The sequence below is a fragment of the Pelobates fuscus genome, chromosome 6, assembly GCF_036172605.1.
Source record: "Pelobates fuscus isolate aPelFus1 chromosome 6, aPelFus1.pri, whole genome shotgun sequence".
Taxonomy (NCBI): Eukaryota; Metazoa; Chordata; class Amphibia; order Anura; family Pelobatidae; genus Pelobates; species Pelobates fuscus.
In genome coordinates this window covers 224,447,850-224,473,615 of record NC_086322.1, presented here as the reverse complement: position 1 = coordinate 224,473,615, position 25,766 = coordinate 224,447,850, and the positions used below count along the sequence as shown (strand labels likewise).

Here is a 25,766-nt window from a genome sequence, read left to right as displayed (position 1 = left end):
TTACCATTTAGCAGATTTTCTCTTACCAGCCAATTTCTTTACTGGCATGGATTACCTTTATTCTATGTGTAACTGCCCCATGGTCTATACTTTATAATTCTATATAGACACTATCATTGTCCCTTCTTTTGTTTCACTGAATTTGTTCCATCTATAGTGCCTCTTTTCTACATAATAAAGCGTCTATTAATTTTGGCACCTCTTTGGAATGGTTATTTGTGATCAATTAGGTCAGGTCACCCCCAGTAATACCACTCCGTGCTGATTTACCATTTACCATTAATCATTATTGTCCTTGACCTTGTTTCAAAACCAGATTTGAGCCTCCTTTCCTGGAGAGTCTAATTCATTATTTTCATTTCTCTACCTCCTAGCTATCCCTTGTTCTTTGGAAGTAGCCATCTTTAAGCCTCTTTGGTTCAAAGCATGGCTTATTTGACCACAAAGCATGCAAGTGATCCTGACATCATATGCAAGCATCGGGCATCTTGAAAATGTGTTCTGGTAAAGTTTTAGACCTTCAAATATTGCATGGCCTTAATCATCACAAAATCTAGTGCAGTGAGGCTTTATTACATTCAATATTTTATCTCCAGTGGGCATTTGCTTGAATACTGCTCAAAAATATAAATTAATAATAGTACAACATGATCAGTGATCATAACCTCCATCTTGTGGAACTCGGCAAAAACAACTCAACAACTCAAGTTGTTGGATGATATCACTTCCAGTGGGAGGAGTTCAAAAGCAGTATGGTCACCATATGCAATAAAAATGTATCCTCTCCACACAATTTCACCATTAGGTCTGACTTCCTTAGGGAATCACAAGGTCCACTGATATAAAAAAAACAAAAACCCAACATAAACCATATGCATTTAAATCCCCAGCCATATATCTTCTTTTGCATCACGTCCAGACCAAATGAAATAAGTTTATATATAATATTTATTTGATCCACATAATTTGCTGCTTTTAGCCCAACTATGTCCTTCATATACACCTATGTATGCTACCAATCCACTTGCATTATCTAAAGATGCTCCAAAAGGGGAATAGACCAAGATATAACTCTACATTCATTTTCAGAGGATGGTGGGTCTGAAGGCAATGAGGAAAATTTATCTGCGTGCCATCAACACTTTTCACTCACGCTTCAGTTATATTTTTTTGATGAATTATTGGTCTCATCTATTCAAATCTTTTAGATTTTTTTTCATCTACTTTTGGTGTTCTTCTGAAATGGAAATCTATGCATAGAAAAAGCATTAGTTTCTATGAAGAGAATCATGACGTTAGATCATTTTAGATCACTTTAATAAATATAATAGGTCACTTTTCAAATATAAATGGCAAAATGTGTCCACCACTATTCAGAACACCTGGATAAATCTCTCCAATTATAACAAGCAAAATTGTATTTGTCTTAGTTTCTTGACAGCATTGCCCCTTTTTGAATGCAGTGACTCCTCTTTTTTTTTAATGAAACCATATGAAGGTCAAACACCTAATTGGATTCATTTTTTTTAAATTAATTTAGAGACATAAATACAAATGCAACTAATTACATTTATATATATACACATATGTTTTTTTAACTGCATACACATATGCTTGTGAGAGCAGAGTCCATTTCATTGTTCTTTGCTCACACGTTCTGTAAGAAGATTAGGAAAGCATATTTGTTCTTGAAATATGGAGCAGGACCAATTGTGATCAGGTTTCAAACTGCCTTAATCATACATCCAGTATGTAGCAAAGCAGCTAAAAACCAATTGTACAATGCCAGTTTTTCAAGATATTTAATCGGTCTGTTGTGAAATTTGTTTGGTTTGGATTTAAAGCATTAAACTGAAACTTCCTGCTTGTCCTTGATGAACCTACTTGATTACAGCCTTTTAAAATTAAATACATCTTTTTATTGATGGTAAAACTTTTGGTTGTTTCACCATTTAATAAGCATGCAATCATGGGTAGATATTGAATATAAAGTCCACACCTTGAGTCTTTAAGCACCCTTTAAGCACCCATTTAATTTGATTACAGTAATGATAATCTGAGAAATGTCAGGTGCATGTAGTTTTGTCATTTACTAACTATCATTATAATTATTATTGCCATTTATATAGCGCCAACAGATTCCGTAGCGCTTTACAATATTATAAGAAGGGGAATTTAACTATAAATAGGACAATTACAAAAAACTTACAGGAATGATAGGTTGAAGAGGATCCTGCTCAAACAAGCTTACATTCTATAAAACACAATAGGACAGGAATTTGCAATCAAATAAGGGGAGTGAGGCAGAGCTGGAGGAGAGAGTAGAGTGCTGCCCTTTAGGAGAGAGTAGGAGACAGGTATTCAATGTAGTCTTTCCAGAAGCTTTGAGGAGAAAAGGGAGCAGGGATATAGGATGATAGTTAGAGGGGGTGGATGGGCCAAGAGATGTTTTTTTCAGGATAGGTACTACAGTGGCATGTTTAAGATCAGCAGGGACAACGCCAGAAGAGAGAGAGCAGTTGAAGATGTGCGTTAAGGAAGGCACGAGACAAGTGGGGAGAGATCTGATAAGATGAGATGGGACAGGATCGAGCGGGCTAGTGGTGGGGCGAGAGGAAAAGAGAAGGGCAGCCACCTCTTGGTCAGTAGCCGGGGAGAACGTCTAAAGGGTAAGAAAGGCATGATCTACGTGTAGTTGAGAAAGAGAATGGCAAGGTAAAGTAACATGCAAAGCTATCAGCAGTAAGGTTAGTTTGGGGGGTGGCCACAACAGGGCGAAGAAGAGAATTAAAGGTGTCAAAGAGATGCCTGGGATTGCGGGAGCATGAACTAATGAGAGAGGAAAAGTAGGACTGTTTGGCGAGGGCAAGGGCTGCGCTGTATGAACACAATATGAATCTAAAATGGAGAAAGTCTGACTGGGTGCGAGACTTCCTCCAGGAGCGTTCAGCACAAAGGGAGGACCTTTGCAGGTAGCGTGTTGATTTAGTATGCCATGGTTGTGGGGGTGTCCTCCTCGAGGTGCTTGTTTGGAGCGGTGCTGCAGCTTCAAGGCGAGGTGAGGGTAGTGTTATATGCGGAGATGGCCAGTGAAGGACAGGAGAGGGAAGGGATGGATAGCAGTTGTGAATCAATATCAACTGACAGCTGCTGGAGATCAAGAGAATTAAGGTTCCTCCTGAGTTGAGGGGGTTAGGCTGAGGTTGTTGGGTGAGGGGGTACACGAGAGGAAACGATAAGAGGTGGTGATCAGAGAGAGGAAATGGAGTGATGCAGATGTTAGATACTGTACATGCATAAGAAAAAATGAGGTCAAGGGTATTGCCAGCTACATGGGTGGGAGAATTAGCCCACTGTGATAGCCCGAGGGAGGAAGTAATTGAAAGTCATAAAAACTATTGAAAATATTGAGGCACTTGCAAATGTCCATACTTTGGAATTCTCAGGATTTGATCTTGAATTATCCAGGTGACTAATTAGATTCTTATGGTTACACAATCTGGTGAGAATATATTTAGAGTGTAAAACAAAACTGATACTTCATTGGAAATTACTCTATTTTATACACCATTGAAAATGATCTATAACTTGTGTTAACGTTTTTCATGTGATGCTCTGTTTTCTCTTAAAGGGACACTATAGTCATCAAAACAACTTTAGCTTTAGGGAGTGGGGTTTAGTGACACAAAGGGTATAAGTAGGGGTAATGTTGACAGTTTATATCTGAAGAGTCTTACTACAACAAAAGCAGACATGGATACATGTATTTACCTGGTATACACACTTCCTGTGAAGCATTTTCTGATCTTTATAAAATTGCATTAATTCTATCATAAAATCCAATGTAACATTGCCATCCTTTAACTGGGGACCGGTGTACTCATCTTTAATAGTCATTCCTATTATTATTATTATATATTAATATTATTATCAATAGTCATTCCCAATATATTCTCTAGCCTTATCACTTTGTTGTTTGTCTTTTTATGTTTTTGTATAGGTATATGTTTTTATAGTTTTGTTAAATAAAGCTGAACTAGCATTACTGGTGAGAGTGCTATGCATCTTGTTATTTGGAAGGCTGATCACAAGACCATGTTTATCATCTACGCTTCTGCCTCTGTCCTGTAGTTTGGTCTTTAATATCCTATCCTGACAATGTGTGATACCATGATAAAGTTTCACGTTTTGCAGAACAGCAATATTTAATTATTTTGTCCATAGTACACTCAAAGGAAGGACATGTATAGTCTATTTCCAGTCATCTTTAAACAATCAATGTAATTGAGTAGTTATCTATAATATCTCAAATTTGTTACTTTTCTACATGATCATTTACTGTGTGAACCCTGTAACTGGACATTTTTCTTTTTACTTTCATAGCCTGCTTTCCAGGCTGACATGTAACAGTCTGCATATGACATTGAGATTTCGTCACAGACTTAAGTACTACTTACTATATCTTTTTTTTTACAGCAAGGACTAGACGAAACAGCTGAAGATTGCCGCAGACTAGGAGCTACAGTACATGTATATGTGGTGGACTGTAGTAAGCGACTGGAGATTTACAGTGCTGCTGAGAAGGTTGGCAAATACTGATGTCAATGTCAACTGAGGAGGTTATGTTTAAAAAAAAAAGTCATATTTACAATTTTCTGTGCATGCACAACTTTCTTACGCATAAACTTGTTACACTGTCCTTTATACGTTTACAACTTTTTTTTCTGCCTTCTCTATACTGTTACAAAATAATCTATCTTTCAAACACTTTTTATTCCTCTTTTAGATTTTTGAGGCCTCTTTTTTTCCTGACAATTTACCTCAGATTATAATTACAAACAAGAAAAAATAGGAGTCTTGCGCAACTTGATATTATTATTATTATTATTATTATTAATATGCTATTATTTATATGGCGCCAACAAATTCCACAGCGCTTTACAGTGGGTGGACGGACACACATGGACACACAGGTACAGAGGGGTTGAGGGCCCTGCTCAATTAGCTTAAATGCTAGAGGGAGTGGGGTAAAGTGACACAGAAGGTAAGGATAGTATTAGACTAATGACAGTTGCAAGAGAGGAATGTGCACCCCCTGGTGCTACCACATTTTATTTGAAGGACGAAATACAAACTTTTCGGGCAGCAGCCCTTTATCAATGCTAATGTCCTGAAACCATACATTTTTTTCCAACACTGTCAGAATCATTTTTAGGGTTTTATGAGTCAGGTTAGCAGAAATAAATGGAGTCCGCTAACCTTTCTCATAAAACCCATTATTCTGACAGTGTTGGAAAAAATGTATGGTTTCAGGTTTGTCTCTTTTTCTACACTGGAAGCAACTAAATTTGTAAACCCCCCAAAAAAGAACAAATATAGAATGAAAAAAAATGATGAACGAGGCAAAGTGAGAAATAATATGGGAAAAATATGAAGAAGCACCTGAACAAATATGGATATATATTTAAATTCAACAAAAAACAAACCTGTCTTCCAGGTCGTATTCTTTTTTTAATATTTCTCTCCCACACTATCATTAAATCCATCTTAACAGTAGACTTGAAGTTTTCAGTTAAATTACAAACAGATATGGATATTTTCACCCTGGATTGCAGAAATATATATTTTCTAAATGTGTCATCTACAATTTATTAAGTCTGTGGTCCAGTCCGGAAACTCCAAGAATTGTCTCCAGAATTATCTCTTTTTAAAAGATTTCCAAACAACATGTCGAAGGTTGAGAAAATCATGGTAGGACCAAATCCAACAGCACTTTAAAAGATGGAACCTCATCTTCTTGTATCACTGAATACTCAAAATCAGATGAGATTCCATCTTTTAAAGTGCTGTCGAATTTGGTATTAGAAAACAAATATTGTAAGATAGTACTAAGACAATATTCACCGGTGAATGATGAACTTAAAATCTTTTGGAACATTTGGGAAGATTAGATACAGAAAGCATATTCAGTCTAACCAAGGCTATGTTCATTTAAATATTAATTTAAAGATGTTATAGTTTCTCTAAAATGTTGACCTTTTGTAGCGCATTAATGGATGTATTAATTTAAAGATGTTATGGTTTCTCTAAAATGTTGACCTGTTGTAGCACATTAATGGATGTATTGGGTAAGGCCCGACCTGTAACATACTTTTAGAGCAAATTATCACTCTAATGCTGTTATTCTGAGACAATATTTATTGTATTGCTAATGCAAAAGTATTTTTATTATATATGTATATTCCTATATTGGATGCATGTATTTCCCCATTTAATTATTATTTCTTCACAGGGTTTTTTGTTACATAATATGTTAAAAACAAAATGTAATAAAAAATATTTGAAAGAAAAAAAATATTTAAAGTAAACACAATACCTGTTATATATAATCTTCAATACAGTTTAGAGTTTCAGATAATCTGATGTTTAATTGGATTGGATTTAATCGGCAATAAATAATGGCTATACGTAGAAATGTTGTAACACTATTATAAATGTATTTTATCTGTGAAATTAGATCAATTTCTATTGCAAATTAAGGCCAAAACAACTGCTTTTGAAAACATCTTTAACTTTACATATTTCTAACTTGGTTGTTTGGGAAACGATTTATCAATCACATTTCTGATTCAACATTATTTACTACTTACTAAAATGTAAATTCCTCGGTGTAATAAAAAAAAATATAGAAAATATGCTTGAATAAAACATCCAAGCAAGACCGATCCTGGATAAATGGTTAGTTTTACCAGCCCTACTCCAGATATTTGGCTTTCCTGGCTAATCATGGCAGCATCACTCCTGGGTAGCTCCTGCCCAGCCAACACAGGACAGCAATAATAAACTAATTAAATTAATCAGACTATAGGTATAAAGGTCCGTCCTCCATTCATACCCCAGTCTTTTTTTCCTGTCCTCAGGCCACCTTCCTGCGTTTCCGTGGGTATTCCAAACAGAGTTCAGCCTCTCTTCGTTTGAACAGCCTGCACGGGCAGTACTAACTGAGTTAGGCTCAGGATAGACCTGAACCACTGCACATAAGAGATTGGATACATATCATTTTAATACTTATGCAGAAGGGGTTGGTGACTACCTTAAAAATTACCCCTGCAAAAAATACTTCTTATTCCCTTCTTTTTCCATCTTGGTAATAATATCTCTAAGGGCAGCAGTTTTGGGGAAGCCATAAACATTCTTGATTCATAGATTGCTCGTCCATGGGAGCCAAAATCCTTTCACTTTTACTTATAACTGTGTTAGTTCTTTCAATAGGGATTATTTCTCCTATCTTTGAATTTGTAAAGGCAGTAGCATCAAGAGAGTAACCTGTGTAAGGGGAGACAAGGGGGAGCTGCTTCAGCAGCTCGGCTTCCCGACTGGTTCCGGGGTTATGACACGATTAGTTCTGTGCTGGAACGCACAGAACTATATCGTGCCAAATTTAAAAATTGCTAGTTTTGGCTAAGAAATTCAGCAGACTGTTCCTGTGTGCCTCAGAGACTGTTTCCAGCTTGATTGACTTGCGGCTTTGCTGCCCTGGGCATTGGTATCAACTTTTCAGGTATTGTGAGCTCAATTCCTTTCTGATCTTAAATCTTAGAAGTAATTATGGGAATGCTATATAAGATTCTTATTTTAGTATTTTTCATTATAGTATAGCTTCTCCCTCTGCCTCTAGAAGATCTGACTCTAGAACAAATAGGTGAGCCAAAAATGTTTTTCCATAAGGGCGTTCTTAACCCCTTAAGGACACATGACATGTGTGATATGTCATGATTCCCTTTTATTCCAGAAGTTTGGTCCTTAAGGGGTTAAAAGAGTGCTAAATTGGGCTTTGCACTTCCACCCAGGAAGTGCAAAGAAAATTCCAATAGATGTATAAATTGCAATTTCTCTGCTCCTGAAGGGAAAAAGCTGTGTAGATCATGCCTGGTGGAGGTATCTGAAGAATCTAAGTAATAAGTAAGAGATGCCCTCGGGAAGATCTGAAGATGTGGATATCTCAGGCTATAGCTGAGGGCTTTACAAGTACGACTGAGAAAAGACCGTCCAGTAAAAGATCTAGAACTGAACACCAGTCATCAGAATCAGAAGAAGATTCAGATGTTTTGGAATTCTCAGATGATGAGGAAGAGGAGTCCCCGCATTCTCCAAAATCCTTAGATGCTACGTCCCTTGCTGAGTACGCTCTTGAGGAAGACCTTAAGACTTCAGGAAGAAAGACCTGATACGCAGGAAGCGGACAGATATTTTGAAGAGTCGAAATCAACCAGACCTACTTTTCCAGTCCATTCTGCAATCAAAGAAGTGATTTTTCAAGAATGGAAAATCCACTCTGTAGGATAAGATCTCCAGGGGTGTACCCGTATGCTTCAGGCGACTGTAAGGCTTGGGATTCCATTCCAAAAATCAATGCTGCAGTCATAAGAATGGCTAAAAGAACAACCTTACCAATTAAATTAATGGCATACCTGAGTGAGCCAATGGAGAAACGGTTAGCCGCAGACCTGATTAAAGCTTACTTGTCTTTGGGTTCATCTCTACACCCGGCAGTAGCCTTGACTACTTTTTCTAGAGCTCTCAAGGTCTGGCTGGAAAACCTTGAAGAAGATATTGAGAGGGGAGTACACAGAGAAAACTTGGTGGAAAGCCTGAAAGAGTACTGGAGCTCCGTCACAGGTATGTTATCACAGAGTTTGGGATACATTTAAGAATTGGGCATCTTCTGAAGATGTTGAATTTAACAATCCCACAAATTTGCAAGTCTTGGAATTTCTCCAAGAAGGACTTGATAGGGGTCTGAGCCTTAGTACCTTAAAGGTACAATCCTCGACTTTGTCAGCTCTTTGCAAAATTTCGTGGTCTTCTGACCCTTTAATTGCAAGATTCTTTAAGGCCGCATTAAGGATCAGACCTCCTAAAAGGAATTGCTTTTATCCTTGGGATCTTCCTCTGGTTTTTTTTTTACGCCCTGACTGAAAGTCCTTTTTCTCCTTTAGAAAGTCTGACCTCTACTCTGATTACATAGAAAACCTTATTCCTGGTAGCTGTAACCTCGACCAGACTGACTACGTCATGGGCTAATTGGGCAGAGGTGCCATACGAGGATTTCTGTAGGGCAGCAACCTGGACTTCCTCAGTGACCTTTATAAAACATTATACAGTTGCAAGAAAAAGTATGTGAACCCTTTGGAATGATATGATTTCTGCACAAATTGGTCATAAAATGTGATCTGATCATCATCTAAGTCACAACAATAGACAATCACAGTCTGCTTAAACTAATAACACACAAAGAATGAAATGTTGCCATGTTTTTATTGAACACACCATGTAAACATTCACAGTGCAGGTGGAAAAAGTATGTGAACCCTTGGATTTAATAACTGGTTGAACCTCCTTTGGCAGCAATAACTTCAACCAAACGTTTCCTGTAGTTGCAGATGAGACATGCACAGCGGTCAGGAGTAATTCTTGACCATTCCTCTTTACAGAACTGTTTCAGTTCAGCAATATTCTTGGGATGTATGATGTGAATCGCTTTCTTCGGGTCATGCCACAGCATCTCAATCGGGTTGAGGTCAGGACTCTGACTGGGCCACTTCAGAAGGCATATTTTCTTCTGTTTAAGCCATTCTGTTGTTGATTTACTTCTATGCTTTGGGTCATTGTCCTGTTGCAACACCCATCTTCTGTTGAGCTTCAGCTGGTAGACAGATGGCCTTAAGTTCTCCTGCAAAATGTCTTGATAAACTTGGTAATTCATTTTTCCTTCGATAGCAGCAAAGCAGCCCCAAACCATGATGCCCCCACCACCATACTTCACAGTTGGGATGAGGTTTTGGTGTTGGTGTGCTGTGCCTCTTTTTCGCCACACATAGTGTTGTGTGTTTCTTCCAAACAACTTAACTTTGGTTTCATCTGTTCACAGAATATTTCGCCAGTACTGCTGTGGAACATCCAGGTGCTCTTGTGCAAACTGTAAATGTACAGCAATGTTTTGTTTGGACAGCAGTGGCTTCCTCTGTGGTATCCTCCCATGAAATCCATTCTTGTTTAGTGTTTTACGTATTGTAGATTCGCTAACAGGGATGTTAGCATTTGCCAGTGACTTTTGTAAGTCTTTAGCTGACACTTTAGGATTCTTCTTTACGTCATTGAGCAGTCTGCGCTGTGCTCTTGCAGTCATCTTTACAGGACAGCCACTCCTACGGAGAGTAGAAGCAGTGCTGAACTTTCTCCATTTATAGACAATTTGTCTTACCGCGGACTGATGAACAACAAGGCTTTTGGAGATACTTTTATAACCCTTTCCAGCTTTATGCAAGGCAACAATTCTTAATCGTAGGTCTTCTGAGAGCTCTTTTGTGCGAGGCATCATTCACATCAGGCAATGCTTCTTGTGAAAAGCAAACCCAGAACTGGTGTGTGTTTTTTATAGGGCAGGGCAGCTGTAACCAACACCTCCAATCTCATCTCATTGATTGGACTCCAGTTGGCTGACATCTCACTCCAATTAGCTCTTGGAGATGTCATTAGTCTAGAGGTTCACATACTTTTCCCACCTGCACTGTGAATGTTTACATGGTGTGTTCAATAAAAACATGGCAACATTTCATTCTTTGTGTGTTATTAGTTTAAGCAGACTGTGATTGGCTATTGTTGTGACTTAGATGATGATCAGATCACATTTTATGACCAATTTGTGCAGAAATCATATCATTCCAAAGGGTTCACATACTTTTTCTTGCAACTGTAAACTTGGCAGGGTTGTGTTGTCTTCAGTAATGTCCATCCATTAAATTTGCTATAATTCTGCAGAAATTTGGTTTATAAGTCCGTTTTTTCCCCAATCCTTCCAAGAAGCTGTTGCTTGGGTATTACCCATGAGTGATGATGCCATGATTGGCGAGGAACGGGGAAAATTTACTCAATACTTACTGTAATTTTCTTTTTCTGGCTATTCTTCATGGCTATTCTTCATTCTTTTGCTGGCTATTCTTCATGGTTTAATGTTCCTTGGCTTTCTAATTGGACTGGGCTATAAAGGAATTATTGGCTTTATAATTGGACTGGGCTTTATACCTAAAGTCTGATTAATTGAATTACCGGTAGTTTATTTTTCCTGTCCTGTGTTGGCTGGGGAGGAGCCACCCATGAGTGATGCTGCCATGAAGAATAGCCAGGAAAAGAATATTACGGTAAGTATTGAGTAAATTTTCCCTATTTTTACTTAGTTGATATGAAGAACATTTTAGTTGTAAGCTCCTATTTTAGCCAATGGTTTATTACCCATCTCTCAAGCATTGGGAAAGTTTCATACCTCTAGTGACCTTTTTAAACCGAGGGAGATACCCTACCATTTATTTATAGTCATGTTAACATATTCATTTGCCGTCTTAGGTCTCTAATAGCAACATTGTTATTCAAAAAACATCCAGCATGTTTCCATATCTATATATTTTTTTCTCCTTGCTTCACAAAGGTTAAGAAGGAGGTTGGAGATGTTGACATTCTAGTAAATAATGCGGGAGTGGTATTTGGAACAGAATTCATGCAGCTCCAGGATCACCAAATCGAGAAGATATTTGACGTCAATATTCTGGCTCATTTCTGGGTAAACGCAACAGACATAATCAAGATATTATATTAAATATGTATCTACTTCACTTTATTGAATGTGTTTATGTGCACTGCTTTCACATGTTTTGTGTATCAGTCTCATAACAGATTTAGATACTTCTAGTTATCTTATTATCATTATTATTATTATCAGCATTTATATAGCGTCCATATATTCATTTTATTTTATGCAGCAATTTACAATTATACAGATGGGACATAAAATAACAAGTATTGACATAAAAAATAATGTTGACAGAAACAAGAACTGAAGACAAACCTACTTAAACAATCTAGGAACTAGTAAAGTCTTTTTGTCATTTGGGACCTATGTATTGCAAATACAGCAAAGTGAAACAATTGGATTTTCTAGAATGGCTGTCTAGTACATTTTTGAAAACTATTTTTATATTCATGTCTTCTCACAGTAGATTTCTCCAGCCAAACCTGAGTACCCACGATATCACCCATTCTTTAGACAAGTATTTCTAACAGCAACAGTTTCTTGCCAAACATTGTAACCCTCTTGAACAGGTTTCTCGCAGCCCTGCCAGAAATACCCAGTGATATACTCATACTACTAATTTAGAAACACTGTATCTGGATGCCTATTCATTATTAAGAAGAGGTGCACACAGGTGGCAAGTGATGAAAACAATATTTTTAACATTTGATTCCCCAATCCTGTTGGCATCACCAAAGCAAGTTAAATGGGAAATGTCACTTCTCACTGATTTTAAATGGGGCACTATAGTCACCAAAACAACTTTAGCTGAATGAAGCAGTTTTTGTGTATAGATCTTGCCCATGAAGTCTCACTGTTCAATTCACTGTCATTTAGGAGTTAAATTACTTTTATTTCTGTTTATGCCGCCCTAGCCACACTTTCTGTGGCTGTGATTGACACAAGCTGCATTAAAAAAAATGGTTTTATTTTCAATCAGGTGTAACTTATGCCCCGTTTCCACTGAGCGGTACGGTTCGGGTCAGTTTGGTCTGGTACGCTATTTTGAGTGTTTCCATTATGAAAGTGGCACACTTTCAGATGAAGGTCTATAGGAAATGGTACGATACGGTTAGGGTGGAGCTACTAGTGTCACACTATACAATCCATTAATTGACATGAAAACGTCAATGCTCACGAAAAATGACACACTAGGCATTTGGTTTAAACCGTGCATGCCTACTCTAAGTTGACTAAATGAACATATCACTTCAATAAACACATATTTAAAAAAAAAAAATAAACCGTGCATGCCCGCTGGCAGTCTGGCTTGCAGTGGAAACGCTCACCTGAATAGGCTGGACCATTCTAACCCTTCCAAACTATACCGACCCGAACCGTTCTGCTCAGTGGAAACGAGACATTACTGTAAAAGTTTGTATCTTCTCCTCTGTAAATACAACTGTAATTTTACCACATGACAGGAGGCTTCCTATTTTGCATAACTTTCTTTACTTATGCCTCCAGCAGCACAAGACAATCAATCAAAACTTTTAACCAATCATAGGCCAACATAGCCTGTATATAAGTCCTTGATGGGCATGTCTATTCCTCTTTCTTTGCTGCTTCCAGACAGACACAGGTCAGAGTGATTCATTCAGAATTATTACCTATTACTGTTTATAATACTGCATTGTTTTCCATATCTTAATCAATTGTTTCACCCTCTACTCTCCCTATCCTCTCATCCCTGTACTGTATCCTCCTTCTATCTATCTGCCCTACCCGCGATCCCGGCACTTTACCGCGACCGCAAACATTTTTTCGGGGCACTGAGTTAGCATAGGGGTTCCCTGGGAGGTGGGAATGGGAGATTGAGGGTTTTGGCCGCTAGAATACCTCACTGTGCGGCTCTAATTCACGGCGGCGGGCTGCGATCGTGTTCGCGAACCGCGCTGCCGTTTTGGCGCGAAAGCAGGCCATCTTGGATCTCGCACCCGCGAGACCCACGGCGGCCATTTGCGCCCCTAGCGGTCGTGATTCACACAATCCGCTCAACATTCACTGGTATATTTAAAGGCATAAAACAGTTTCAACCATCCTGCACTGGAACTTTATTGTGAACAAACCTGGAATATATGTGGCACTGCTACTAAGTGGTTATACAGAGGTGACACCTCTCATTCAGGGGTGACCCCCCACTCACACTACTGCCATTATTACAGGGGTGACCCCCAAGTGGAGCCATATTGCACTCAGTGCAGAATTTACCCAGAGGGACCCCTCCATAGGGGGCGACCCCCACAGGCTCAAGAGTCGTAGTGCAAGCAGGCTCATACCCTGCTATATCATTATATATATATGACTCTATGCATGGTACCCCCAATACGGCTGGGGTGGTCCACATACCTCCTTACCGAGGAGGGTGGAAAATTTGGCAGTAAACAGGCTCCACAATTCAAACAGTATTGGGTGACCCCCAAAACCACAGGCCCTCCACCCGGACGGGTGCGGCCCATTTATACGACCGCTCATCCCGGTCACACAGAGGGTGACCCCCTCCTCATACCACTTGACCCCTAATCATACAGGCCCTCCACCCCTGACGGGTACGGCCTAATTATACGACGGCTCATCCCGGTCGCACAGAGGGTGACCCCCTCCCCAAACCACTCGGGGCAAGTAACACTGGGTGACCCCCAGTCGTAAGTGGAAGCCTAAATTAAGTGGAATGTATTAAATTTCACGTACTTCGGTACCTGACGTTCTCCTGTCTTCCACAGACAGACTACCCCACTGCCTCATAATGAGTGACTCACCACACTCACCATCGTCTGACTTACAGTCAATGATTAACTCGGCGGTGGCCGCCTCAGTGGAAAAGGCTATTGCCAAACTACTGGTGCAGAACCCCAAAACGGACACTGCCACCGAAAACAACCACGGAATCGAAAGAGCCTGCCTTCCCCAGAGACTTCCCCGCCATAAAGCGGCAATGGAAGGACGCCGGCTCAGGCACCCAAAAACCAAAAGGCAAAGCTCAGTTGAAAAGGAGCCATCAGGCAGACAGAAGGGGACCATCCCCTCCACACACCCCGTCCTCGGAGGACGACGACCACAACCCTCCGCCATCACTCAAAATTATGGACGAGTGGAAAGCGGAGGCTTTGCTATCGGAAGACGAGGAGTGGCAGGACATCCCAATGGATGATACAGCGTACGACCAAGACACGTACTTCGAACAAGAGAGTTCTCATCATTCACGGGACAAACAAGAAGAAGGCACCTTTATAGACCCCCAAGGGGCAACCATGTTCGATCCCCGCACGATCCGACATCCAAGGTCGTCAGAATGGGGCTTACCAGAACATCTGGCCCAGTTCATCCATTTCTGGCTAAGAAAACCGATGGAAAAAGAAGTGAGGGCAAGGCTACGGGCAGAATGCCAAAGACCCATACTGCCGGACAAAATTGTACAGACCCCAGAATTCGACACTACCGTGCTCCTGTTCATGTCCCGCGCGGGCCGAGACCCACGGAAAGGTATAGAGAAGGGCCTGAAGGAATCTCAGGACAAGCTCCTGGACATACTAGGCCCTCTGGCAAAGATACTATACCTAGCCGACCTAGCCCTCTCCCAGGGCGCCGCACTGGATGCCCACATTATACGAGAATGGGTGCAATGGGCTATCTGTATACTGGGCAACACTAACGCGGCAATGTGCGCAGAACGCCACAGAGCAGCATTGCTGAAAATGGACTCCAAACTAATGGAGCTGGGAAAGAAAGAGATGGGACCACTGGCGAACGGCCAGCTCTTCGGGGACTCATTTATAACAGAGCTAAAAAAGCACGTGAACCTCTTCACTACACTAAATAAGGCACAGACGTCCATCAAACAAGTGTTTCGCAATACCACACCACACCGTGGAGTTTTTGGCAGGGCTGGTCGCCAAAGGGGTCGAGCCACAAGCCGATTCTGGCCCACAGGCCCCAGAAACCAGACGCCTCAAGCGTTCTTCCCGTCTTCAAGAACCAACTTCCCGCGAGGGTCATTCCGTTCCAGAGGTACGTGACTCCGAGGATATCTTTCCCCATTCCTGTGAAAAGAGAGACAGTCTGCCTACAGTCATATGAGAGTATAAAAACGTTGTGTTGGGAGTGCTCACCTGCATTGAAGCGTCCGCGGGTGCGGACCCGCGGACGCTTCAATGCAGGTGAACACTCCCAACACAACGTTTTTATACTCTCATATGACTGTAGGCAGACTGTCTCTCTTTTCACAGGAATGGGGAAAGATATCCTCGGACAACTGGATCCTACATTCGGTAGCGGGCTACGAGATCGAGTTTTCAGACACCCCGGTGCAGAACAGTCGTCCACCACCAATAAGAGCGTCAGCATTGCACACCGAACTCATAGACAATGAGATCCAGGCCCTGTTCGACAAAGTTGCTTCTTCAGCAACATCTTCGTGGTCCAAAAGAAAACGGGAGACTACAGACCGGTCATCAACCTACGACAACTGAACGGATTCGTTACCTACTGGCATTTCAAAATGGAAGGAATCCACCTCCTCAGAGACCTATTACTAAAACACGACTGGTTCACATGGCTAGACTTAAAAGACGCCTATCTATCGGTACCGATTGCCCACGTCAGCCGACCTTTCCTCCGTTGCACCTGGAAAAGCCTTACTTGCAAATTTACTTATCTCCCATAGCTCAGCACCATGATGCTTTACAAAGCTCATGAAGCTGGTAATGGCATACCTGAGGGGGAAGGGCATCCGTTGCCTAATATATCTGGACGACATTCTGATATTCTGCGAGACTGCATCCAGACTTCGATCTCAAACGAAATTGCTGGAATCATCGTAAACAGAGAAAAATCCTCGCTCCATCCAGCCAGGGTGGTACAATTTCTGGGATCCGAAATAGACTCGAGAACGTGCACCCTGCGACTGCTCATGACAAAAATTGTGACAATACGGAAAGAGATATGCCGGGTACTCCGAAAAGACTCAATACCACTCCGCCTTCTGGACAGAATGGTAGGCCTATTATCATCTTCCATACAAGCGATCTTCCCGGGACCACTCCATTATCGGCCCATGCAACGAGCGAAGGCCCACCACTTGAGACAGGGGCGTACATATGACCACGGGATTCCAGTGTCAGCAGAAGTGCGGACAGAACTCCAGTGGTGGCTCCCCCACATGGAGGACTGGAACGGCAGAGCCATATTTGGACAAAAAACAGACTTTGTTCTGGAGTCGGACGCCAGCCTATGGGGCTGGGGAGCCCACTGCAGGCAGGCATCCACCGGAGGCCCATGGTCAGAGGAAGAAAAACTCCTACACATCAATTGCCTGGAGTTGATAGCAGGCTCCTTTGCGATACGCAGTCTGGCCAAGCACATGTCCAACTGCTGCATACTCTTACGCATGGACAACATATCAGCAGTCCAGTACATAAACCATTTGGGCGCGAGCCCTAACAGAAGCGACGAGGGACATCTATCGGTTTTGCCTTCCCCGCAACATCACGATCAGGGCAAAATATCTATATATCTCGAGTCAACAACCTCACGGCGGACTGGTTCTCTCGACACTGGAGAGACAGCAGCGATTGGTGCCTAGACACCGCCATCTTCCACAGGGTGAGAACGCTAAGAGGTGCCCTACACATAGACCTCTTCACATCACGGACGAACACACAACTACCGAGGTACTACAGTTGGCTCCCGGACCCACAGAGCGAAGCGGTGGATGCATTCTTACAACAATGACCACCGAAAGGTGCGTACGCATTCCTGCCATTCTCAATGATGGCAAGAGTCCTCCATCACCTACGCGGATCAAGGACATCGCTGATACTGATCGGACCATTGTGGAAGAGCCAAGCATGGTTCCCAGACCTACTAGCACTGTCGCAAGACCATCCACTAGTCTTACCAGTGTTCCCTGGACAATAGTTAATTTCCACCACCTTTCACCTATTTCTGTTTTTTTCAGCATAAAATGATTCGGGAGTCGGATTAAAAGGACCCCTTCAAGCTTCGATCCAAGTTACGGTCGTTCAAGTTAACAGTGTTCAAGTTTAGAAATGTCATCATATCCCTGACATTACAGGATTTAACACATCAAAGAAAGAGGAATAGACACGCCCATCAAGGACTTATATACAGGCTATGTTGGCCTATGATTTGTTAAAAGTTTTGATTGATTGTCTTGTGCTGCTGGAGGCATAAGTAAAGAAAGTTATGCAAAATACTCGCCTCCTGTCATTATTAAAATTAAGATTATAGGTACACTACGTTAGCATAATCTACAATTACATACAGGAGGCTCATGCAGGATCTAGCAAGCTATTAACAGAGCAGAAATTTTAAATGAAACAGAATTTGCAATAAAGGAAGTATAAGCATTAGAAGACTCTTTACAGGAAGTGTTTAGGAAGGTTGTGCAAGTCACATACAGGGAGGTGTGCCTTGGCTTGCATAAGTGATTAAGTGACAAATTGATTTAATTTCTAAATGGCAGATAATTGAGCAGTCAGACTGCAGGGGAATGATCTATACACCAAAACTGCTTCAATAAGCTAAATTTCATAGAGGTTGTATTTTCCTTTTTATAGAATTTAGGTCTGCAAAGGTCTGCTTCAGACTCTCCTGAAGTCAATTCACAAACAAAGTTTTCAGCTTTTTGGGTTAACTCATCTATATCGTTGGCAATTGTGCTACAGGGCTTATTTTTATATTTATCTGGCAATTGAGTGTTATAGGTAGCACAAGTCAAATACTTTGTTTTAGTTGTAGCTTTTCCTTTCCTTAACAGGGAAGGGCATAAGCTATACACCAAAACTGCTTCATTAAGGTAAAGTTGTTTTGGTGACTATAGTGTCCCTTTAATATTATGTTGACATCTTATATATTTAACAAATATGTATCTGTGAGGTGTGAAAATAACATTCAAATACATTTTTGAAATCCACATGTCTTTATTGGGCAAATGAGTTCTTCCTTCTTAGCTCCCTCTCAATCATTGTTGTTTGCTCTGCCCTCTGCATCTGGCAGTCAGCGCAGAGAACGCATACAGAGAAGAGGCAAAATTAAACAATGCTTCTATTGTTGGGGTAGGACAATACTCTTGGTAGGTGAAGCACAAGGAGTTGAAGAAAGAGGAGGAGGATGCCAGTGAGAAAGAGTTGAAAGATTATATCTGGACGTATTTTAGAGTGGTATTGTGCATGGTTAATTGTGCAACATATTATTTTTCTTTTAAATGTAAGACCACAAAATGTTTCCTGCCTGCAATGATGAAGAAAAATCGAGGGCACATCGTTACAGTGGCTTCCGTAGCGGGCCACGTTGGCATATGTTACCTAGTGGATTATTGGTAAGTGAAATTATTTGAACGGCTATTAAGGGATAATATTCAGGAATTCATTGGGAAGAACATTGTTATTAGCAATAATCAGCATGGTTTTATGAAACATAGGTCATGTCAAACTAACCTAATTGCATTCTACGAAGAAGTAAGTAGAAATATAGATCAGGGTGTTGCAGTGGATGTGATCTACTTGGATTTTGCCAAGGCATTTGATACGGTTCCTCACAATAGGTTAGTCTTCAAACTAAAATAAATTGGTCTAGATGAATATTCTTGTTCTTGGGTAGAACATTGGCTTAAGGATAGAGTACAGCGAGTTGTCATAAATGGTAAATTTTCAAGCTGGACAAAAGTGGTAAGTGGTGTCCCTCAGGGTTCTGTTTTGGGACCGCTTCTATTTAACATATTTATAAATGATCTTGAAATGGGCATTGAAAGCCATGTATCAGTGTTTGCAGATGACACAAAACTTTGTAAAGTAATAAAATGTGAGCAGGATATTGCCTTGCTGCAGAGGGATTTGGATAGATTGGGGGACTGGGCACTAAAATGGCAGATGAAATTTAACGTAGAAAAATGCAAAGTTATGCACTTCGGGGTTAAAAATGCACAAGCAATTTACACCCTAAATGGTAGTGAACTAGGGATAACCACACACGAGAAGGATTTGGGAATTGTTATAGACAACAAATTAGGTAGCAATATGCAATGTCAATCTGCCGTTGCTAAGGCCAGTAAGGTTTTGTCATGTATAAATAGGGGCATAAATTCTCGAGATGAAAATATAATTTTGCCTCTTTATAAATCGCTGGTAAGACCACACCTTGAATATGCTGTGCAATTTTGGGCACCTGTTCTAAAGAAGGATATCATGGCACTAGAAAAAGTGCAGAGACGAGCTACAAAATTGATAAAAGGAATGGAGCATTTTAGTTATGAAGAAAGGTTAAAAAATGTAAATCTCTTCAGTTTGGAAAAACGGCGCCATAGAGGGGATATGATAACATTATACAAATATATTCGGGGCCAGTACAAACCATTATCTGGAAATCTATTCATAAACAGGGCTATACATAGGACACAAGGTCACACATTTAGGCTTGAAGAAAGGAGATTTCATCTAAGGTAAAGAAAAGGTTTTTTTTTTTACAGTAAGAGCAATAAGGATATGGGATTCATTGCCAGAAGAGGTGGTTTTGTCAGAGTCTATACAGATGTTTAAATTGCAATTGGATAAATACTTGCAAAAACATAACATACAGGGATACAATTTCTAATTAATGGGCTAATAGCTGCTTGATCCAAGGAGACATCTGACTGCTATTTTGGGGTCAAGAAGGAATTTTTTCCTAGTTTGTTGCAAAATTGGAAGCGCTTCAGACTGGGTTTTTTGCCTTCTTTTGGATCAACAGCAAAAACATATGTGAGGAAGGCTGAACTTGATGGACGCAAGTCTCTTTTCAGCTATGTAACTATGTAACTATGTAACTATTTTTGTGATGCTGGAATATCTTTTTTGTATAACATGAGTGACAAGTCTGTCAGAAAGAGACAAAACTCTGCAAATAGTTGTTAGCATCTTTGCACACTCTTGTAAATGTGTAACAATTAATATTGGCACACAAAGTGAGACACAGAAGTATTCGTTGGTGCTCACACAGTTTTTGTCAGGGTTTTTTCTCATCCACTTCAAACTTTAATTTGAATCTTATTTCTAATAGCCTTTTCAGCGGTTCGTCTTTTTCCATTATACTGCTTTGTTGTCATATGTGGAGTGTTTTTTTAATACAACAAATGCAAATAGCACAGAACAGTAAAGCCACTAAAGAACAGAGTGCACAAATAGGTAAAATCATAGTACCATGAATGCCCTTTGTTTTGGAAAAAATAGAAACTAGAGGAGGGAGAAAGAGGAGTAAGGAGGACGGGGGGGGGGGGGGTACTTTTCTTTTTAAAGGAACAATTCCATCCCCATGGGTACAATAGGTCCTCCCCTATTGTCATTTAGGCCCCCTACGCGCTGCTCATGGGTGGGAGCCAAGGGGGACTCCGTTTAGTTGAATAGACCCCACTCACAGGGCTGGGGGATACTATGTTCTCCCGCTAGTTATTTTAATAGGTGCCCCACCGTGGCACCATGGTGCACTTTATTGGAAGGGGGGGGGGTCTTTTCTTTTTTTACAACAGTGAGCAGCCACAGGCTTATTCCCTGTATAGGGGAGAAGCAATGGTGTATTTAGGATTTGGCCTGCCCTAGGCAGGACGGTGCTCGGACACCCCCTCCCCCCCTCCACCCACCAAATTTAAATTTTCCCCACCCCTTCCTGTCAAGGCCGCACTTTGACAGACGCTCACTCACTGACAAACGCACACTCACTGATAGACGCATACACTCATTGACAGACACACACTCTCATATAAACTGATAAACAATGACATACACACACACACTATTACTTGGACACACACTGACAGACGCACGCATTCACTTACAGACACACTTACAGACACGCACACATTCACTTACAGACATACACACTTACAGACACACACACATTCACTTACAGACATACACACTTACAGACACACACACACACACACTTACAGACAAATACACATTTCTCCCAAAACTTACAAATTATTATTTTTATTTTATTTTAAATCCACCCAGCCTCCCTGCTTACCATTGCTTACTTGTCCAGTGGTGCTGCTGGTTGGGCAGGCAAGGGGCGCACAGGCAGAGTAGGCGGCGAGGGAGCTTTAATCTTCCTGCTCAGCTCCCTCGCGCGCCGCTTAGTGATGCAGGGAGCCGGAGTGACGTCATATTCCGGTTCCCGGCTTCATTAAGCGGTGCGGAGGGAGCTGAGCAGGAAGTGCTCAGGTGAGTATGCTCCCTCACTGCCCGCTGCCCGCCACCCACCACCTCCCCAGGACGCAAGGCAAGCAAAAAAAGCCGCCCCCTGCAAAGTGCCGCCCAATGTTAATCTCCCTTATTTACTAATACTAAGTAGTTTTTACTTAGCATTAGTAAATTTAGCTGAAAGACCAATTTCAGTAGATAGCTCCGTAATACCGTGGGAGTTAGGGAGCTATCTAGTAAGCGGCTGCAAGATGCAGCCACGGCACGAATAGGATTAGTATTTTATTCATTCGAATGAAATTCCGATCTGAACAAAAAGTACCGAATTGCGTCCTAACACAAATAGACAAACTGTACTCATTCTGTTAGGATGAAATTCAGTAGTTTTGCCAGTTGGCACCCACTGAGAAAAATGGCACATACCCTTGCCATTCGATGCTCTCAGCTTATCTACTGCCACCCTACTGTCACCCATCTAGAGTAATGAAAACCAGGAGGTAGAAGCACAAGTCACAGATGTTCCAACTTTGGGGTTATACCATTTTCAAATAGTGTATCTCCTAAAGGTAATTATGGTGCTTTACCGGCAATGTGTCTCTAGTACTGGAGCGCAAAGCAATCCAGAAGAGCACTGTCAATCAGACAGCTGGGAGATAGCTGCTTTTCAAATTTTTTAAGTGCCACATTTTTCTTGAAATCAGCACTTTAATAAAGTGTGAAAGAGAGGGCACTCTGCTGAAGTGTTTTACAAGTTTGGCATGTTCCTTTAACTGCCCTGTTAATTCATTTATAGCTTTACTCAAACTCATTTGACATCAGTGATATGAAAGAGTGCATATTCCAGTGCCCTGTGTAGCTTTGAAGATGTAGTGAATTATTTAATCAGGAGCATATTATGAGCTGAGCTATTTCCCAAATATCCAATTCAGGAGGGAATAATGGTGATCTTAACAATTTTCCACGAGACCACCTTATTAAGATATCTGCCCTCCCCTTCTAACTCCGCCCAGACATTCTGTGGTTGTCCAATCATAGACTTCCCAATGCAGCACAGATAAGTCTTTGTAAGGCAGGTGCTGTGGACAATTCCTGCCTTTTGAGTTAAGCTCCACTGAGTTAAACAAACTGGGAAGTAACAGGAACAGTTTCATGATTGACAGCCAGGGTGTGTAACAAGGTTCATTTATTAAAGTGGCAATTTCTATTGGAATCTGCACTTTTAGTAAAATGAAGACCCACTCTTCATACATAAAGCACTTCAACAAGCTTAAGTTCTACGGGTGTTTGCAGTGTTTCTTTAATTAAAATTTGGAATATATAATAGTGACACCTTTTCAGAACCTTTTTACTCTTTTTCAAATTGTGTAAGTGAAGGTTAATGGTTCAGGAAGCTTAAGCATTTTGGGAAATAATGTCAATTGAAAGTGAAGTGGTCTAGGAAGGTAATGGAATAACAGCCTGTCCCTGTCTCGAGGATGCTTTTTTATTATGGCCAGGTTTGTATGAGCCTAAACTCACAGCATGCTAGGGAAGATCCCACATGCTCTGTAAAAACAGTGTGTTATGTAAGAATTGACTTAACCCCTTAAGGACCAACCTTCTGGAATAAAAGGGAATCATGACATGTCACACATGTCATATAGGCACCCAGACCATTTCAGCTCAATGAAGTGGTCTGGGTGCCAGGTCCCTCTAGTTTTAACCCTGCAGCTGAAAACATAGCAGTTTCAGAGAAACGGCTTTGTTTGACTGAGGGTTAATCCAGCCTCTAGTTGCTGTCTCACTGACAGTTTGTTTTCCTTGCACTATAGTGGTGCTTTAATTTTGTAGGATCAAATGTAAAAGTACATTGTTTACCATCTAGTCTCCTAAGTTTCAGTGAGGAGTGATAAGAGGTTATGTGACTGGGCATAAAAAAGTGCCATGGTAAGGAAGAAATAGAGGTTTAATATACTTCTACTGTAGTTGGAACCAAAGTTTTCTCTGCACCAAACAACCGCCTTTTCAAATGCCAAGGTTTAGTAGCATTTGTGGTCAACATGATTGTTGAGGTGAAGAAACATTGTAATTGTTTTATTTTTCTATCTGATGCCATCAAAAAAATCCTGAGTCCTTTTCTACATCAAGAGGTTGGTACTCAAATGGGTATACGCTATTCCATCAATAAAGATTACAGCTTCCCAATCTACACAATGTCCGAGGCTGTGAATATCTATAGCATATACACATTTTGTTCTTTTAGCACACTTTCACTGTAAAGTTGTATTAAAATCTCATTATTAAACTTCAAATGATTATATTAGCTAAAACGTGGTCACTTGCATATTTTTTGGACAATTCCACCAAATAAGGGAGAAAAAAAACAAAGACTTTCCATTTTACTATTTCACTCAAAAATTTTGATGGTTCTCACTTAATTATTATTATTATTATTTATATAGCGCCATCAGATTCCGTAGCGCTGTAGAATGGGTGGACTAACAGACATGTAATTGTAACCAGACAACTGGACGTACAGGAACAAAGGGGGTGGAGGGCCCTGCTTAATTAGTTTACTTAATTACATAAATAATCTCAATTATCTACTGATAATATTATATATATTTGTTTTATTGCATTGCAGTGCCACCAAGTTTGGGGCAGTTGGTTTTCATACAGCCCTAACAGAAGAACTTCATGCTCTGGGGTATCATGGCATTAAAACCACTTGCTTGTGTCCCGTGTTTGTAAATACTGGATTTGTTCAAAACCCAAGCACAAGGTAAGAAATGGGAAATGAAAATTGAGTACACAAATTCTCGAACACTGTTCAGAATTTTTATTTCAGCCATTTTTAGATTAAAATTTAAAAAAAACAAATTTCTATCTCTAGGGAACATTTTCTATGACCTATTTGCCAGGTATATTTGTACAATTCCAATATTGAGCATGATTTATTGACACAACTTCTTTCTTTCATATATACATTGTTTGGATTTCTTATTGTTAATTTTTAATTAATTAACTGTTATTGATGAGCAAAACCAATGATCATAATGTGAGAAATAGAATATAAATCAATATAGGAAGCCATTAGTGTTTAAAAGCAGGCATAAAAAATAAGTGGGAGTAGGTGACTGCTGTATCGAAAAGTTAATAGGTATTTACCCGCTGCTGCCAAATAGTTAGCACACTGTTTGCTTTAGACAATGTGAATGTGTTACAATGAGTGCAAACAAAAACTCAGATGCAAGTGGTTAATGCTGGTGCAAAGTGTGCTAACAAGGTATTTAACCCCTTAAGGACACATGACATGTGTGACATGTCATGATTCCCTTTTATTCCAGAAGTTTGGTCCTTAAGGGGTTAATAGAGAAATAAAGCCATAAAGGTACATATACTTCGGGACATAGCACTTTCTCTATGTACACAAAGCCCACTTAAAAGAATGAGAAGAATATAGAAAGAGAGAGGAATTATTTGAGAATGTTAGAGAACAAAAAAGTGGTTTGAGTACCTATCAGTAAAACATAATTTTTAATAAACTCTAATAAAATTTAACTCAAATAGATGATTTCATAAAACACTATATGAAAACCAGACCAATTAATTAAACATTTAAAAAATATTAAACATTCAACATGGGGGTGTCACGTCCCCCGGCTCGCGGCTGCACGTGGGCGCACCCGATTGGTGCGACCACACTGACAGGTTGAGGAGCTTACCTGTTCAACAGCAAGCTGGGAGCCAACCCACTGGGGCGTCCGTCCCCTTCACACGCGTGATCCAAAATGGCGCCAACCACAAGGTCGTGGCCATTAGTAGCTCCACCTCACAACGTTGATGCACAAGCACGTTCTGGGGTCAGAGGCCAAGCACTGACCAATCACAGCCCAAGGAGGGATATTTAAACCCCTGAATTTCCTTAGTTCATTGCTCTGTCATGGTTTCTGTACCTGGTTCCCGAG

The 25,766-nt window shown here is 40.5% G+C and overlaps 1 protein-coding gene across 1 annotated transcript in view; it reads left to right on the top strand.

Moving 5' to 3' along the window:
• The window catches only part of LOC134565714 (17-beta-hydroxysteroid dehydrogenase 13-like), a 139,611-nt gene that overhangs the window by 75,172 nt on the left and 38,673 nt on the right, over nt 1-25,766 (top strand). Inside the window, exons 2-5 of the mRNA XM_063425356.1 lie at nt 4,477-4,584; nt 11,486-11,617; nt 18,859-18,965; nt 24,443-24,580. Of these exons, the coding sequence (XP_063281426.1) occupies nt 4,477-4,584; nt 11,486-11,617; nt 18,859-18,965; nt 24,443-24,580 (485 nt within the window). The remainder of the gene's footprint in view (nt 1-4,476; nt 4,585-11,485; nt 11,618-18,858; nt 18,966-24,442; nt 24,581-25,766) is intronic.